The following is a 14,794-nucleotide window of genomic DNA, read 5'->3' as shown; positions in this document are numbered from 1 at the left end:
AAGACATGAATATATTCGTTAAAAAAAGCTCGACTCGATTATAAATGAACGAAACTCAAATATTTAAGAGCTCGGCTCGACTCGACTCGATTCGATTCGATTATATCATAGCTGATGTGGAGCTCACGATTACAATATCACATCAATATTTCGATTAAAAAAATCAAAATTATCGAGAATTAAAAGATACAAGAAAAAACAAAATACAATTTTGACTACATAAAGGATTAAAATCTACAAAAGACAAACATAGGAAATAGAAATGGCAAATTTCTAAGTGATATACACTCATTTACCATTTAAGAAATGAGCAGAAAAGAGATTCAGCCTCGTTAGAGTGAAGGCCCCGTTTAAGGAGTTTTTGGGAGAGCATTTTGTTATTTTAAAGCATCATTTTAGAGATTTTTTGAAATTCGATGAGAAACAAAAGTTCGAAGTCTTTGGAAAATGAGTAGATCTCATATGAGACCGTCTCACGGATCATAATCTATGAGACGAGTCAATCCTACCCATATTTACAATAAAGAGTAATATTTTTAGCATAAAAAGTAATACTTTTGTATGGGTGACCCAAATAAAAGATCCGTCTTACAGATACGACCCGTGAGACCGTCTCACGCAATTTTTTGCCTTGGAAAAAAACTGCTTTCAATCTTCTTCTTTTTTTTTTTCAAATTGTCAAATTACAACTATATCCTTAACAACTTACATAACATTTATATTTTTTATTTATCTAGATTATGATATTCATGATACCATCAACAATGTATTTATATAAATTACTATTAAATTTTGAATATTTGTATCAAAATTAATTTATCTTTTTATAACATGAATGCTTGAAAATTTATATAAGATTTAATAAAAACTAAAAAAAATGAAAAAAATTATATAAATTCACAAAACATGTTAAAAGAATAATATGGAAATGTAAATTATATAAAAAAATTTTAAATATAAAATGCTTGTAATAAAATATAATTTTGAATTTTATGAAATTAATTCCAAAATCATATATAAATAAAATTTTACATTTTAAAAAATCTCCAAAAATATTTATAAAAATTGAGATTAACTATGAAACATGATAAATTTTTAAAAGGTTCAAATGTCAAATTGTAATTTTAGACCGTTAATAAAAAAAACATAAGTAGAAAAAATATCTCATTTTTACTTATAACTTTTGGTTAAAAGTGATAGAAATTATAAGAGTAGTTGATTTTCACAAACAGACTTCCACCAACTAAAATTCAAGAAGTGCTTCACTCCCCTTGAGAATCTCTTAGTCCACGAGCCTCTCTTCAGTGGATTAGGCTAGACAGGCCCAATATACGGTTTCAAGATGTGGGCCAAAGCACGCAATGTAGGCCATACTGAATTAAGAAGAGGCAGCACACACAAAAAATGCGCATCAAGAGAGTAACATGAAACCGGACCTTAGGTCCACTGGTTTCACCCGCGATTCTCCATGTAACGGCTCGAGTTCTCTAGTCTTCCAACCCTTAGATTTATGAATTAAGAAAAAAGAGAGCATAATATCGATTTTGAATTTTAATTATGGAAACACGAGCAATGTTGTAATCTGAATTAATATTCAATAGATTTTAAAATTTTATTTTTTAAAAAGTTTTATATATTTCTTTTTAATTGGAAGTTAGTTCTAATCATGATGTTTATGTTATAATTTTTGCACTTGATAAATGAAGAGACGAATGCAAAAAAGCCGTATATTTATCAACATACACGACATGACGACAATATGAATAAAAAAAATATAGTTGAAAAAATATGTGAATGTACCAATTTCATACATTAGTTTAATTACTTAAACACTGGCATCTCTAATAGAAAGAGGTAGAAATGGTCTTTTGTTATTCTAATGTGAAGCCCCTCCTTCCACTTGTCGCACACTATACACCAACACTCCTATTTTTCTCTACCTCTACCTCTCCTCCACAAAACAGTTACTCCAACTATAAACTAGGATTGGTGTTCTTTTTACCATACAAATTCCTCCACAAACCATTAATTACTCCAACTAAAAACTAGGAGTGACATTCTTTTGACCATACACTCCCACAACTTTCTACTACAAAACAAGCTCCAATCTCTATTCATGTCAGTCTAATCATTATTTTAGTTTTTTTTTTCCTACTCAAACAAACTAACACACCCTTTTCTTGTAAGAATTTGATTCTAGTGTCGATTTTCATGGATAATTGTGTAGATGAGCAGGCCCCACCAAATTTTAAGCACTATTGTAGAGTTTGCAAGAAGGGTTTTATGTGTGGGAGGGCACTTGGTGGGCACATGAGGGCACATGGGATTGGCGATGAGAATGGGAATCTAGATGATGACGATCATGCAAGTGATTGGGAGGAGAAGATTGGAGGGGGTGATAGGGTTTGTAGTAAGAGAATGTATAAATTGAGAACTAATCCAAATAGGCTCAAAAGTTGTAGGACTTGTGAGAATTGTGGGAAGGAGTTCTTGTCTTGGAAGTCCTTTCTTGAACATAAGAAATGCAGCTCGGATGACGCATCAGAGTCCCTTGTGTCCTCGCCTGATCAGTCCGAAGGCGAAGATGATGGCCGAAGGAGAGGGGGTGGTTGGTCTAAGAGGAAGAGATCATTGCGTACAAAAGTGGGTAGTTTGAGCACGACATATGCGTCTAGCGAGGAGGAGGATCTCCTTCTTGCTAGATGCTTAGTACAACTGGCTAACACTACGGTTGATCCACCGTCACCCGAGCCAGAAGAATCATGCGCCTCTGCCAGTCGGGAGGAGGAGAGGAGGAATTACACAACAACGTTTCTTGGCCAGAGTAGGGCGTATTTTGAAAAGGCAAAAGGGATATCTAATCCAAAGGGGTTGTTTGAATGCAAAGCATGCAAAAAAGTATTTAATTCTCACCAAGCCCTTGGAGGTCATAGAGCGAGCCACAAGAAGGTCAAAGGGTGCTACGCAGCTAAACAAGATCAGTTAGATGATAACATTACCGCCTATGATGACATGAATGCACAAGAAGAATTATTCTCCTCTAAACATACTGCTTACCATTTCGAACATGGTCCTACGTTGGTCGGAGCTGCGAAAAGGAAGTCGAAAGTGCACGAATGCTCAATCTGTCACCGTGTCTTCTCGTCAGGGCAAGCCCTCGGAGGGCACAAGAGGTGCCATTGGATCACGTCCTATTCACCGGACACATCTTCAATAGCCAAGTTTCACATCGAACCCGTTCATCATCATCCACCAAAGATCGACGACAAATCCGACACGTTGGATCTCAACGTCCCCGCATGGGCCAACGACATGTCGACTATTAGACGGGACCCGCATAACCCGTTGAGCTTCGATGTTTCCACTGACTTACAAATACCCAAGTGGGTCGATCATGGGATGGGGTCCACACAAGCCGGCGAGAACCGCCAGTACCCTCAGTCTCAGAAGCTCAAAACAGGTACCAATGCCGACGACGAGATCGACGGCGATAACAACGGTTCACAAAACTCTGACAAAAAAGTTGAGAGTAAAGTGAAGTTGGCCAAATTTAGTGAGTTGAAGGAGATGGACACAAGTGTTAATTCATGGTTGCAAGTAGGAATCGGTTCTACAACTGAAGCCGCTGCTGAATCATAATTCACTCGCCAAATATACATTTAGATCATTAGATGTACATTTTAATTACATTTACACAGTAAAGATATCGAAATGTTTGGTCTTCATTCCAGAAGCCCATTTCACAATTTTCCTCAAATAAAAGCAAACATCATAATCTCATTAGGAGTGTGAATGATTCAACCATGGCCATCAAGTTTCTTCAGTTGACTTGATTACGAAATCAATTAAAATCTTTATAATATCTGTAATAATTAGGGATTTAAACCCCGGACCCACATTAAACCTGTCGGACGGGTTTAGACCCGGGCCGGGGCAGCTAACTGGTTTCATAAACCTGCCTCGTACTCGTCGGATACATATATTAATAATATTATATTTTACATTATATTAAATAACGAATTTCCAAATCTCTAACATTATTAACTTACTATTAAAATGTTATGGTTTGGACGTAATTTTGATCAGCTATTTATTTTTTAGACTTTTTAATTGTGTATTTAATATATATAATTAAAAATTTGTCTAAGATCCAGTCTGAATTGGACCCGCTATGTTTTGATGTGGGGCTAAAAATGGGATAGGATGGGTCCAGATCCGACGTTTTCTTGATGGAATGGTCCTGAGATCCGCCAAACCCACCCGACCAAGTATAATCACCCAAAGCACTTATAAAATTTAAATTATATATTTTCAATTAATGTTAATATAGTCAGTACTCAGTACTCGAATAAATTAAGCCCCTAAAAACACGACATTTACTTGCCAAAAACTTGTACTGATTATTTACAAATTATAACTAATCTAGCTTTGTATTGTTTGAATGTTGAATGTCCCACAATTTACGCTAAGGTCCAATTTTGCATATGGGATGCTAAATTTAAAGGTAAGAGATGTAAAATTATTCACTGATTTGTTGCAACTTAATGGATAAATTACATTTAATTTATTCATGATACAGATATCAATATTGTTGGTTTAAGCTGTCATGAACTTGTGTGAGACGGTCTCACGGGTCGTATTTGTGAGATAAATCTCTTATTTGGGTCATCCATGAAAAAAAATATTATTTTTTATTGTGAATATGGGTAGGGTTGACCCGTCTCACAAATTAAGATCCGTGAGACGGTCTCACATGATACACACCCTTAATTTTAATAAAAATTCACTTTCGGTCAAGCCGACATGCCAAATCTTCCTATACTATTTTTGTTCCCTTTCACCCACTAGCGGTTAACCAGTCAAAAATCTTAAGTTTTGAATACATGGATGTAATTTGATTGAGGTTACTTACATTTGATAAAAAAAAAAACTGTCGTTTTTATCAATATATTATTATATATTCGTAATATTTATATCTTATTAAATAAGAGGGGTGACTAGTAACTACCTTTTGGTCTCAAAAAATAAAAATTATGTGTATATATATATTTTTATTATAATTTCATACATAATATTTTTGAAATATAAGCCTCATTCTCGAAAATTTCAAGTAAAATTTACTTTTAAAAATCTTTGAACCCACAAATTATAATTTACTGATACAGCCTTCGCTTTCAATCTAATACGGAATTATTATTTCATTGCTTTTTTCTGTGCAACATCTTTTATCAGTTTTCTTGACTTGAAAATAAAAGTAAATCCTGTTTAATATTCTGGCAACCTTCCATTAATCCCATTATAAGTACACTTAAAATTTCTTATATTAAGACAATTTGACCTTTCTCTTGCATTATTATAAAATCTCGCAGCTCCAAACAAAAATAAAGAGACACGAACACACTCACTGTGTGCAAAAACCACAAGCATTTCAATCTTGTTTAATTCTCTTCTGTTTTCACTCTTCTAAAATGGATAGACACAGCTGCAAAGTCTGTTTAAGAAGTTTTACCAATGGAAGCGCTCTTGGTGGGCACATGAGATCTCATTTGAAGAGTTTTTACGTTTCAAAACAAGAAAGAGAACACAACACTTGTGAAAAAATCGATGATCTTCGATCGGTTGAATCGTATTCTTCGATTTCATCACAATACTTATTACAGAAAGATGATGGGACCGATGAAGAAAAAGGGGTGGATCCCGAGTTTTCTTCTGCTCTGATTCAAGATGGGGAGAGTGACACAGACTCATCAAAGGATCATTCCATTTGCAGAAGATCGAAAAGGGTCCGAGATTCGAGAACTTCCGAGTTCGCTAGATTTGGGACTAGGAGTTTTTCGGGGTTGATCAAGAAATCAAAGTTTGGTGATGAAGCAAAGAAGTGTGCTGCTACTCCGGAAGAAGATGTTGCATATTGTTTGATTATGCTGTCTAGAGACAAGTGGGAGAGGCATGAAAACAAATTAAATCTTTATAGAGAAATGTATAAATTTGGAGATGATTTTTGTGGAGATCCTGCTGTTTCGAAAGTGAGAAAGAATAAAGTCAGAAGGAAATATAGGTGTGAAACATGTAACAAGCTGTTCAGGTCCTATCAAGCACTAGGAGGGCACATGGCAAGCCACAAGAAAAACAGACATTGCCCATCCAACATCGAATCGTCATTGGAGATAGCAGATTCCGGTGGCGGCTCAGCTGCGGTGGTGGAGGAGGATAAAGTACACGAGTGCCCCTTTTGTGAGCGGGTGTTTTCATCAGGGAGGGCCCTCGGAGGGCATAAAAGGTCACATTTTGTTAGGGGTGGATCAGGAATTTCAAGAAATAATGCCAGGCCTGTTGGTAGTAGTCCAGTTGAATCAATTTCAAGAATTGGTAAAAGTTTGAAAATTGATCTTAATCTCCCAGCTCCAGTTCATGGCGATGAAGATGAAATAAGCCAAATCGCGGTCTCGGCTGTTTTCGACGCATAAACTTTTGCACAAACTGGTTCAACTTGAATTTTTGTAACAAGATGTAGTGTGGGATTTAGAAGTTATAAAGTCTTGAATAAGAACCATGCTAATTGATGTTCAAATTGGCCAATTTTATTCCATGAAGAAACATTAATTAACTAAATAATTTATGTAAAGTTGTTTTTTTTTTTTTGGTTATTGATCAATGGGTTAGTCGCTCCCAATTTTAAATTTCTGTGATCTGCCAACGATGAACATGAATTATCAAATATTTAAATTGTATATTATAAAATTAATCTAAATTTGATGGGTCGGTCCACCTCCAAAATGAGAAATAACATTACCAAAATTTTTTGGTGGCTTGAATCAATTTGTAATTGAGTGAATGCTGTTGACTAATCGGTTGTTTCGGGGATTCTTCCATTCCACTAGAGAAAAAAAAATAATAGGTATAATGCACAAATAGTAGTTTTCTCCTTTTCTCATTTAAAAAAAAAAAATTGACGCAAAATCACATACACATACTACGTATCAAGATCAATATAACATATTTTTTAAATATTATTTTCAAATATTCAAGTATTTTGAATGATATTTTCTGGCGAATAGCGCGCAGTAAGGACTCTTTACTTTGCCGGCTCATGACTTCAATATCCCCAAACATGGAGCAAGTCAACAATTTTTAGTCTTTCAACTCCAAACTTTCTACTCCTTTTCTTTCTATTCTAACCATGACCAAGTTGTAATAATCATCAACTTGTAGAATAATCAATAATGTATTGAACTCGACTTCGACGTTCGAGCTGATTATTTTTTTTAAAAAAAATTAAAGACAGAAGTGATTAAATTTATAGATTATGGAGAAGTGAGAAGAATCAGATGTGAGTAGTATTTGAACGTAGAAGCCGGAGGCTGAAATTGGTTTGAAAATATGTTTGGTAAATGAGTTGTTGTAATACTGATCTATTAATAAAATAAAAAAATAAACTTACTGGAGAACACATTTTTATTTTCAAATTTACTTTCTTGATTACTTTTTTCCTTAAAAAAGTATATTTACTTAAGAATTATATTGTGATAAATAATGATGGCAGGATATTGCAAGCATTCTCTAAGTAACAAAAATGGTAAACAAAAAATAATAGAGTACTCATATGCAACAAAATATAAACGGTAAAAGAATAAATTATTCATACTCAACAAAGGAGGCTTTCGACTTTCCTTTCTTCGATGTAGAATTCATTGAAGAAAAAAACATCAATAGATTTTACCACCAAGTGCAAATTACTTGAAGACTTAAATATTTTCTTTTAATTTGAAGTCGACTGCTCCCAATGATGTATGAAAAATTAAAGAAGAGAGGGTCGTCGAATGGGAGAGAAAGGAGAAAGACTTTGATGTCAAGAAAAAATGTGTAAATTTTTCCAAAGAATATTTACCCAAACAAATCATAAAGTCTTTCGATATTTTCCCAAAATACCTTAAATTCTAAATATTCAAATACTCTTTGCAAAATAGAGATGTTAAAACGAGCTAGTGTGATGTGTCGTTTCGATTTTTGGATGCATTAGAAAAATTATTAACACAACTCATCAATTTTATGTGGCAGAGAGGTTGAGCGGACAAACCTAGTCAATTTCATATGTAATTTGACGTGTTGAAATGGGTTAGCTTGTAACTTGTCATCAAACAGGACGGGAAGAGCCGCATGTTATTTTTGTGGGTTTGGAAATGATCAAACTCAACCAATCTATTTTATATGGGTCGAAATAGATGTAGCTATTTTTACAGAAAGTTTTTACTCTTTTAATAAATATTAATAAAAATATTTTTAAAAGTTGAATTTCTTTAAATATTTTTTAAACTCCAACCGAGTGAGGAACGGGTTGAGTGGAATTTTTTTTGTTTTTTTCTTTTGTAAAAGGCCAATTGTTCGTTACTTCATCCTAGTGATCCTCCCCATCCCTAATGCCCGATTCGCCCAAATTCGTCCATGGAAATGACAAAAACTTGAAATTGATTCCATAAATTTTCAGCAAAACAACGGATTCCATACCTATGGATCCCTCTCATTATCTACAGCAGCAAGCGTTCGATCCTTCGGCCTATCAAATCAATGCTTACGATCCATCCGCCGCAGGCTATTATGCTTATTCGTATCCTCAATACGGCAGCGATGTTCAGCAGCGATATTTGTATTACAATTACTCTGTGCAGCAGCAGCAACAGGAAGTTCATCAAGAGCTAAAGCCACCGGGGGTTTCGGTCCCATCGCAGCAAGCGCAGATGTATTATTATCACCAGTATTATCAACATGCAGCTGCTGTGAATGTGGATCCTCACCATGGGGGAGTTGGTGCTGGTGTTGCGGGTAGCATACCGGCCGAACAAATGGTATAGAGCTGTTTCTTTATGTGGGATTGATTGTTTTGTGGATTTGATTTGGGTTTTCTTTCTGGATTCAATCTGAGTGTTTCGTTTATTTGAATCTCGGTTTCTTAAAAAGAACCATCAGTGACTGATTTGATTGTGGCGTTTTTTTTAATTTGGGGTGGGGGATCATGGGTTTCCTGATGAAATTTGGTTTTTTGTGCGAGTGTGAAGTGATGGGTTTTTTTTTCCCCTGAAACTGTGAAGTGTTGTTTTCACACGTTACCTAGATGTTCATTTTTTCAATGATTTTATATTATGGAGGAGGGAAAGGTTTGTTTGACGTTTATAGCGGTGGAATTGGAACTTGATCGATTAAATACACTAATGTAGTGTTGGAGTATCGCCTGGTGTATAAAATTAGCAAAGAATAGAGAGATAACACAAATGCCAAATCGTAACATCCGATAATTGTTATACACACTGTTTTTCTTTAATGCTTTACATAAAGACTATTAGGCACTATTGGAGCTCAAGAAATCAATCTCCTTCCTTAACACTCGTAAGCCGTGTATATCTCTCTTTTATCAGTATTCTACGTGGCTAAGATGTGTGCAAATGATTTGAGTAGGTGATTAGATCTTTGTTTAGGTCACTCCATGTTGAAATTTGTGAGTACTTGAAGGTTTGAAGCATATTTACATTGAAATCATACAGCCTAATGTCTTTTGTGGCATTATTTTGTTGTGTTTAATATGTTTGACTTTCATCTTCCCTTCCAAGGTTAGATGTTTCGGCTCTTAATTTTGCTAGGGTATTATATTTTAAACTGCCTCTTGGCTATTCAAGCAACACCTTTACTACCCCAAGTTGATACTATTCTGCTCAGCTAATTATGCCACATACCAATTTAAAGGGAAGGAAGTCAGTGCTCCATATGAAGAAGTGGCAGTTTTATCAATAATCCCTCTATAAAATAGCTACGTGATTTTAATAATTAGCTGAGCGGAGTAGCCTTTCGTGTGGTTGGACAAAATGATGAAGGTGAGCTTGAGCTTAAGTGTAAGGTTGACTTATTGGCTGCTCAAGCTCGAGGCTGGACAAGCTCAGACATTATCATATTGTCAGCATGAAAGGAAGCTTGGACAGGCTGTTGCACACTTAGTTTCAATTTCATGTAGTCCCCTTGCCTAAAGTTGTTTTTGTCCTTTGCAGAAGTGCTCAGTCACAAGAATTGGTCTCAATTGAAGATTTTGCGAGTCAGTTTATGCATTCCTTCCTTTTTGCTATATCCTTCTTCCGATCTAGGTGCAGGTGGGTGGTTGTAATTTTGATATTTTTTGTGAACATTAGTTTCCGCATAGTTGTCCACTCTTTTTCGAAGGAAACAAGACACTTCAATGAAATGCAGATGAACCCTAAAGCAACGGGTTAATTACCTCGAGAGGTCGTGTACAGAAAATTTGGGTTTTTGTCCTAGCTGCTTTAGAGTTCAAATGGTTCGGTGAGCATGGCTGCAATACAAATTATGTTCATACTTTCCATCAACAGATGATGTTAACCATGTTGCTGCGCAGACATTTCTCAAACAAATTGAAAACCTTTAACTATTTTTCATTTTTAAAGACCAAAACAACAGTGCCATCTTATTTTCTTGTTATCTTAAAAAAAATATGGTATATTTTAACATTTTTAAATATCCAGACATTAAAATCTATTATCTGACCAAAATTTACCTGATTTGACTGCTATTGTAAATTTTGATTTTCTTCTACATACAAACCAATCATACGGTTCATTTCCCAATGCACTTTCAAAAACTCATCAAGGTTAATATCCAGAACACCGGAAAAAAAACAAGCATACTCATTGTTTTTTTCCTGCTACTTAGTTTCATGGATTGGGAAATTATCATGTTGTCATACATTTGAAAGGGCGGATGAATTATCTTTCTAATGATGATCCTTCAGAAATTTTTCGCAAAGAGTTATAGACTAAATGAATTATGCGTTACCATTGTTTTTAGGTTACCTCGAGAAACTTGAGAATCTGAGACATGATCCAGATATTATTTTGTAACTTCATCTTATTGTTCCTCTCCATCTTGAAGCTGCTGAAACCTTCCCAAAGAAGTGGATGCTTTGCATCTAGAATATATCAGCGGCTGTGAGTTTTCATAAAATGGACGGCCATCAGTTTTACATTTATCTAAACAAGAAATTAGTGAACATATAACTTTTACTAATGTTTGTTGGCCTCTTTCAGACAAGAATTCCTTCATTTGAATTTTTTTAAAATAATTTTATCCAACACCTGTTTTCCTTCTCTTTTGAAGATCAATTGTTCTTTATTGATGTCTGGTTATTTGAATTATATTTTGTGTGATCCTTGTTTATTTTCCTGGAATGCTATTGATTTGTATTTATTTGGTTCGACACTGTGGGCTTCTTTCAAAGATTAAGATTTACTTCTAGTTCACTTGTTTGTGATTCCGCTTCACAGTTAGTCTTGCCATTTTCAAGTTCGTTTTCAACCTTAATTCAATTTCATAATGCGCCAATAATCAGCTTTCCATGATGGTGCTGCATATTTCTACCTCATCTTTTACTTCATGAAATTTTTTGTGATAAGCTACATTCTTGTGTATCTTTTCTTGTAATTCTGCAGATTGCCCAACCTTCATATGGAGATATTGATGGCAGACCACGCCATGGAGGTACTCGAGGTCATTCTGGCCATACACCAAGTGTAGTGCGTCGCCCTTTTCGTGGTCGGGGACGTGACAGAGGCCGTACTCCCCATGTACCGCCTAAGAATGCACCTGCACATGCTCACAACCAGATTACTGCGGCTCCTGTTTTGCCACCTCCAAAAGTTGCATGGTGTGAACTCTGTAAAGTTGACTGCAACACTCCCGAAATTCTTGAAACGCACAGGCAAGGAAAAAAACATTTAAAGAATGTTAAAGTTCACGAAGAATTACAGAATCGCAACCAAAGATTGATTCAAGAGCAAATGCCACAAGCATCTGGTTCTGAATTAGGGCCAGAAGTTCCTCCATGGTCCAACCCAGTTCTGGGGTATGGAGAGATGAAACTTCATCCAGAGACTTTATCCGATCGACCAGTTGACAAAGAATCTGGGAAACGAAAGGTTGAAGACGTAGAACCCAGTGTAGGACCTGCAAAAAAACTGAGGATGGATCGTTCTGCAGGTCGAGGACGTGGATTGAGGAATAAGATTCACGGCGGAAAAGGCGGTGACAGAATGAGATCTCACCATGAATCAGGAATCCCCGCAGAACCTCGAAAGCCAAAAGAAGTTATTCCCTTGATATGCGAACTGTGTAATATCAAATGCGACACTGCAGCCGTCTTTCAATGTCATCTGACGGGAAAGAAGCACCTTTCAAAAGCTAAGTCCTTCCTCAGACAGAACAAAATTCTTGGACAGGAAGTCCTTAAAGCGCTAAGCCCAGCAATTCTTGCCCTCCTCCAGAATGCAGCAACTGCTTCAACTTCCATTGCTCCTCAACTTCATCACCAGGGTTTTGTTCCATTTCAGGGTGCTTCTGGACTGGATGCAAATGGCTGTAATTTTTATGCTCCAACATCAGGAATTAATCCAGAGAGCACGGATTCCGAAGCAATGAATCAACCCCTATCCTTCTCAACTAACTCTGGAAGCGGAAAGCTTGTGCATGCGGATGGAAATAAAAACGAGGGACACTCAGAATCTGGTGCAGAAAATGCAAACCCTGCTCCAGTTAGTTTGGCTGTGGGACAAGCTGAACGGGTGGCTGCTTGTACTGCATTTGCTACATCGGGTACAGCCATTGATGTTGGCTCTCTTTTTGCACATCGTGCAGATGGTCCACCCTCATATCAGAACGCACATCCTGGATCAGATGCTTTAGCAGGGCAGGTTCAATCAAAAGGCGAGGAGTCGGCCTAGTGAGCAAGGTTCTGCTGCTGATTGTTAGTGAAGATATTTCTCTTTCGTCACATATCTGGGATTAACTTGTTTTGAACTAGCTTATTTGAATAGTTTCCTTGCCTTTAAATGTTATGTTTACTAGGCTGGACCTGGAAACTTTTTAACATGCAGGCTTCTTCTCTTATGTTCACACATTTATTATAAATAGATAATGCCTGCTACTTTTATACTTCCATTTTCCAGAATTTTGATTCCCTTTTCCACTCCTCCCAGCGATTTATTTTAAAGTTGCATTTCTTTTCCATAATTAAGCTACTAAACTTTTAAATGCAATTGGTAAAAACATGAGGGGAATATAAATTTTTCTTTTACAGTCTTAGTCTACTAATTTGTATCTTTTTCGATTTTATTCTTTTTTATTATTATTGAAATGCTAAGGCGAAGTTGGATAATATATGAGAAAAATTTAAAAAATGTGAAAGTTGCATGAGGGGAATATAAATTTTTCTTATTACGATTTGATGATTTCGAGTCAAGCATTTGGTGCATGGTGCAGGAATTGCGACAATAACTAAAGGAAGTGGTGGATATATATATAGCTGGGGGAGCAAATGGGAGTTATGCATTAAGATGGAAGACAAAATGAAAAAGATAAGAAAACATATGGTAAACCTCCATGGTGAAATGGTTGTCCTTCTCAATTACAGCAACATTAATTACACTTGGTAAAAATAAATTTCATATTTCTTTTCGGAATCGTGTCTACAAGTGTTATATATGTGTGTATATCTTCATCGAGCATTCAAGACAATTAATCCATATTGGGAAAATAGACAAAATTATCGTCTAAATTTGCTTGTTTTTTTTTAAAAAAAATTGGACATGCAAATTATGTTTTTTTTTTAAACTTTTGATATTTTTTTTAACGGAATGTTGACGTGATATCTATCGTAATATATTGAGTTGATGTCATGAAAGTTTAACATGTTCAATGTCAAGTCAGCATTCTGTTAATTTTCTATCCAGTTTTCACTTCTGATTCCATCTCGAAGTTTGTTAAGGATATCTGTGGGAAAAAATACCGAATTTTCAATATCGAGATTACCGTACCGAAAATATACCGAATTTTCGGTATATGGAAGATTTCGATACGATATAGTAACAATACCGAATTTTTCGATAGATAACGGTATGCAATTTGAAAATTTCGATACATACCGGAATATCGAAAAAATATAATTTTTTTAAAATATGTAATCTTTTAAAACAATGAATTTATAATATTTTCAAAATATAAGATTTTTTTTTGTATAAAACAGTATATATCGATATCGTACCGAAATTTTCGGCATACCGTATAATTTCGGTATAATCCGTATGCTAGTTATAAGTATATCGAAAATTTCGATACGGTATCGATTTGAATTTTCTTATACCGTAATTTTCGGTACGGTATACGATATATAATTTTCAGTAAAGTACACTACGGTATACCACTTCTAGTTAAGGAATGTGGAACTACCATCGATGTCGTATTCCCTCCGTCCAACGCCAACGTAATATTCCACTCTCAAGAAGGAAACATGGCGGTTCTTGTGGCCGGAGATGATATATTCCGACACACAGTTGTGGCCATTCTGACCATGCAGGAGATCAGAAGAAGCAGCTCCACTCACAACCATTTCTCTCTTCTTCCGCCGAACTTGCCGGATTCCAAGATAATTCAGTCTTTAATAGTACGTTCACCCATACAAATTCCATGATGATTTTAAAATGGCAAAATCTTCATTTTTGCGTATTTTTTGTATTAATATATATTTTTTTTATAGTGAATACTGACCGACCAGTTATTTATCTTTGTTGTAAGTAACAAATCAGTTATTTCATCTAAATACATTTGAATTACAAGTGTATAGTTCCTTATAAAATTTTTAGTTAGGAAATTTCAAAAATTTCGTTAAATTAATTTTTTCATGCAAATATAAATTCACATAGTAAAAAATAAAAAAAACTCGTCAAAAATCCAAAAGTAGCGCACG

General features: G+C 35.3%; 3 protein-coding genes across 5 annotated transcripts; all 3 read left to right on the top strand.

Moving 5' to 3' along the window:
- Positions 1–2,095: 2,095 nt before the first annotated feature.
- Positions 2,096–3,699, top strand: LOC140828284 (uncharacterized). Its single transcript, XM_073191272.1, has one exon. The coding sequence runs from the start codon at positions 2,212–2,214 to the stop codon at positions 3,637–3,639; it is 1,428 nt and encodes a 475-aa protein (XP_073047373.1). The 5' UTR covers positions 2,096–2,211; the 3' UTR covers positions 3,640–3,699.
- Positions 3,700–5,349: 1,650 nt separating this feature from the next.
- Positions 5,350–6,573, top strand: LOC140828283 (zinc finger protein ZAT9-like). Its single transcript, XM_073191271.1, has one exon. The coding sequence runs from the start codon at positions 5,469–5,471 to the stop codon at positions 6,465–6,467; it is 999 nt and encodes a 332-aa protein (XP_073047372.1). The 5' UTR covers positions 5,350–5,468; the 3' UTR covers positions 6,468–6,573.
- A 1,783-nt stretch (positions 6,574–8,356) lies between these two features.
- Positions 8,357–13,328, top strand: LOC140826652 (uncharacterized). 3 transcript variants are annotated; one of them, XM_073189121.1, is made up of 3 exons: positions 8,357–8,843; positions 11,487–12,781; positions 13,312–13,328. In XM_073189121.1, the coding sequence occupies exons 1-2, from the start codon at positions 8,508–8,510 to the stop codon at positions 12,771–12,773; spliced, it is 1,623 nt and encodes a 540-aa protein (XP_073045222.1). In that variant the 5' UTR covers positions 8,357–8,507; the 3' UTR covers positions 12,774–12,781; positions 13,312–13,328. The 3 variants fall into 3 exon arrangements, with proteins under 3 accessions (XP_073045222.1, XP_073045221.1, XP_073045220.1); XM_073189120.1 differs by lacking the exon at positions 13,312–13,328 and adding an exon at positions 12,867–12,945; XM_073189119.1 differs by lacking the exon at positions 13,312–13,328 and having other exon boundaries at positions 11,487–12,945.
- The last annotated feature ends 1,466 nt before the right edge of the window (positions 13,329–14,794 follow it).

This window comes from Primulina eburnea, chromosome 3 (assembly GCF_022965805.1).
Source record: "Primulina eburnea isolate SZY01 chromosome 3, ASM2296580v1, whole genome shotgun sequence".
In the NCBI taxonomy this organism is placed as follows: Eukaryota; Viridiplantae; Streptophyta; class Magnoliopsida; order Lamiales; family Gesneriaceae; genus Primulina; species Primulina eburnea.
Note: the sequence above shows the minus strand (reverse complement) of the source record. Positions and strands in the feature narration are given on the sequence as shown.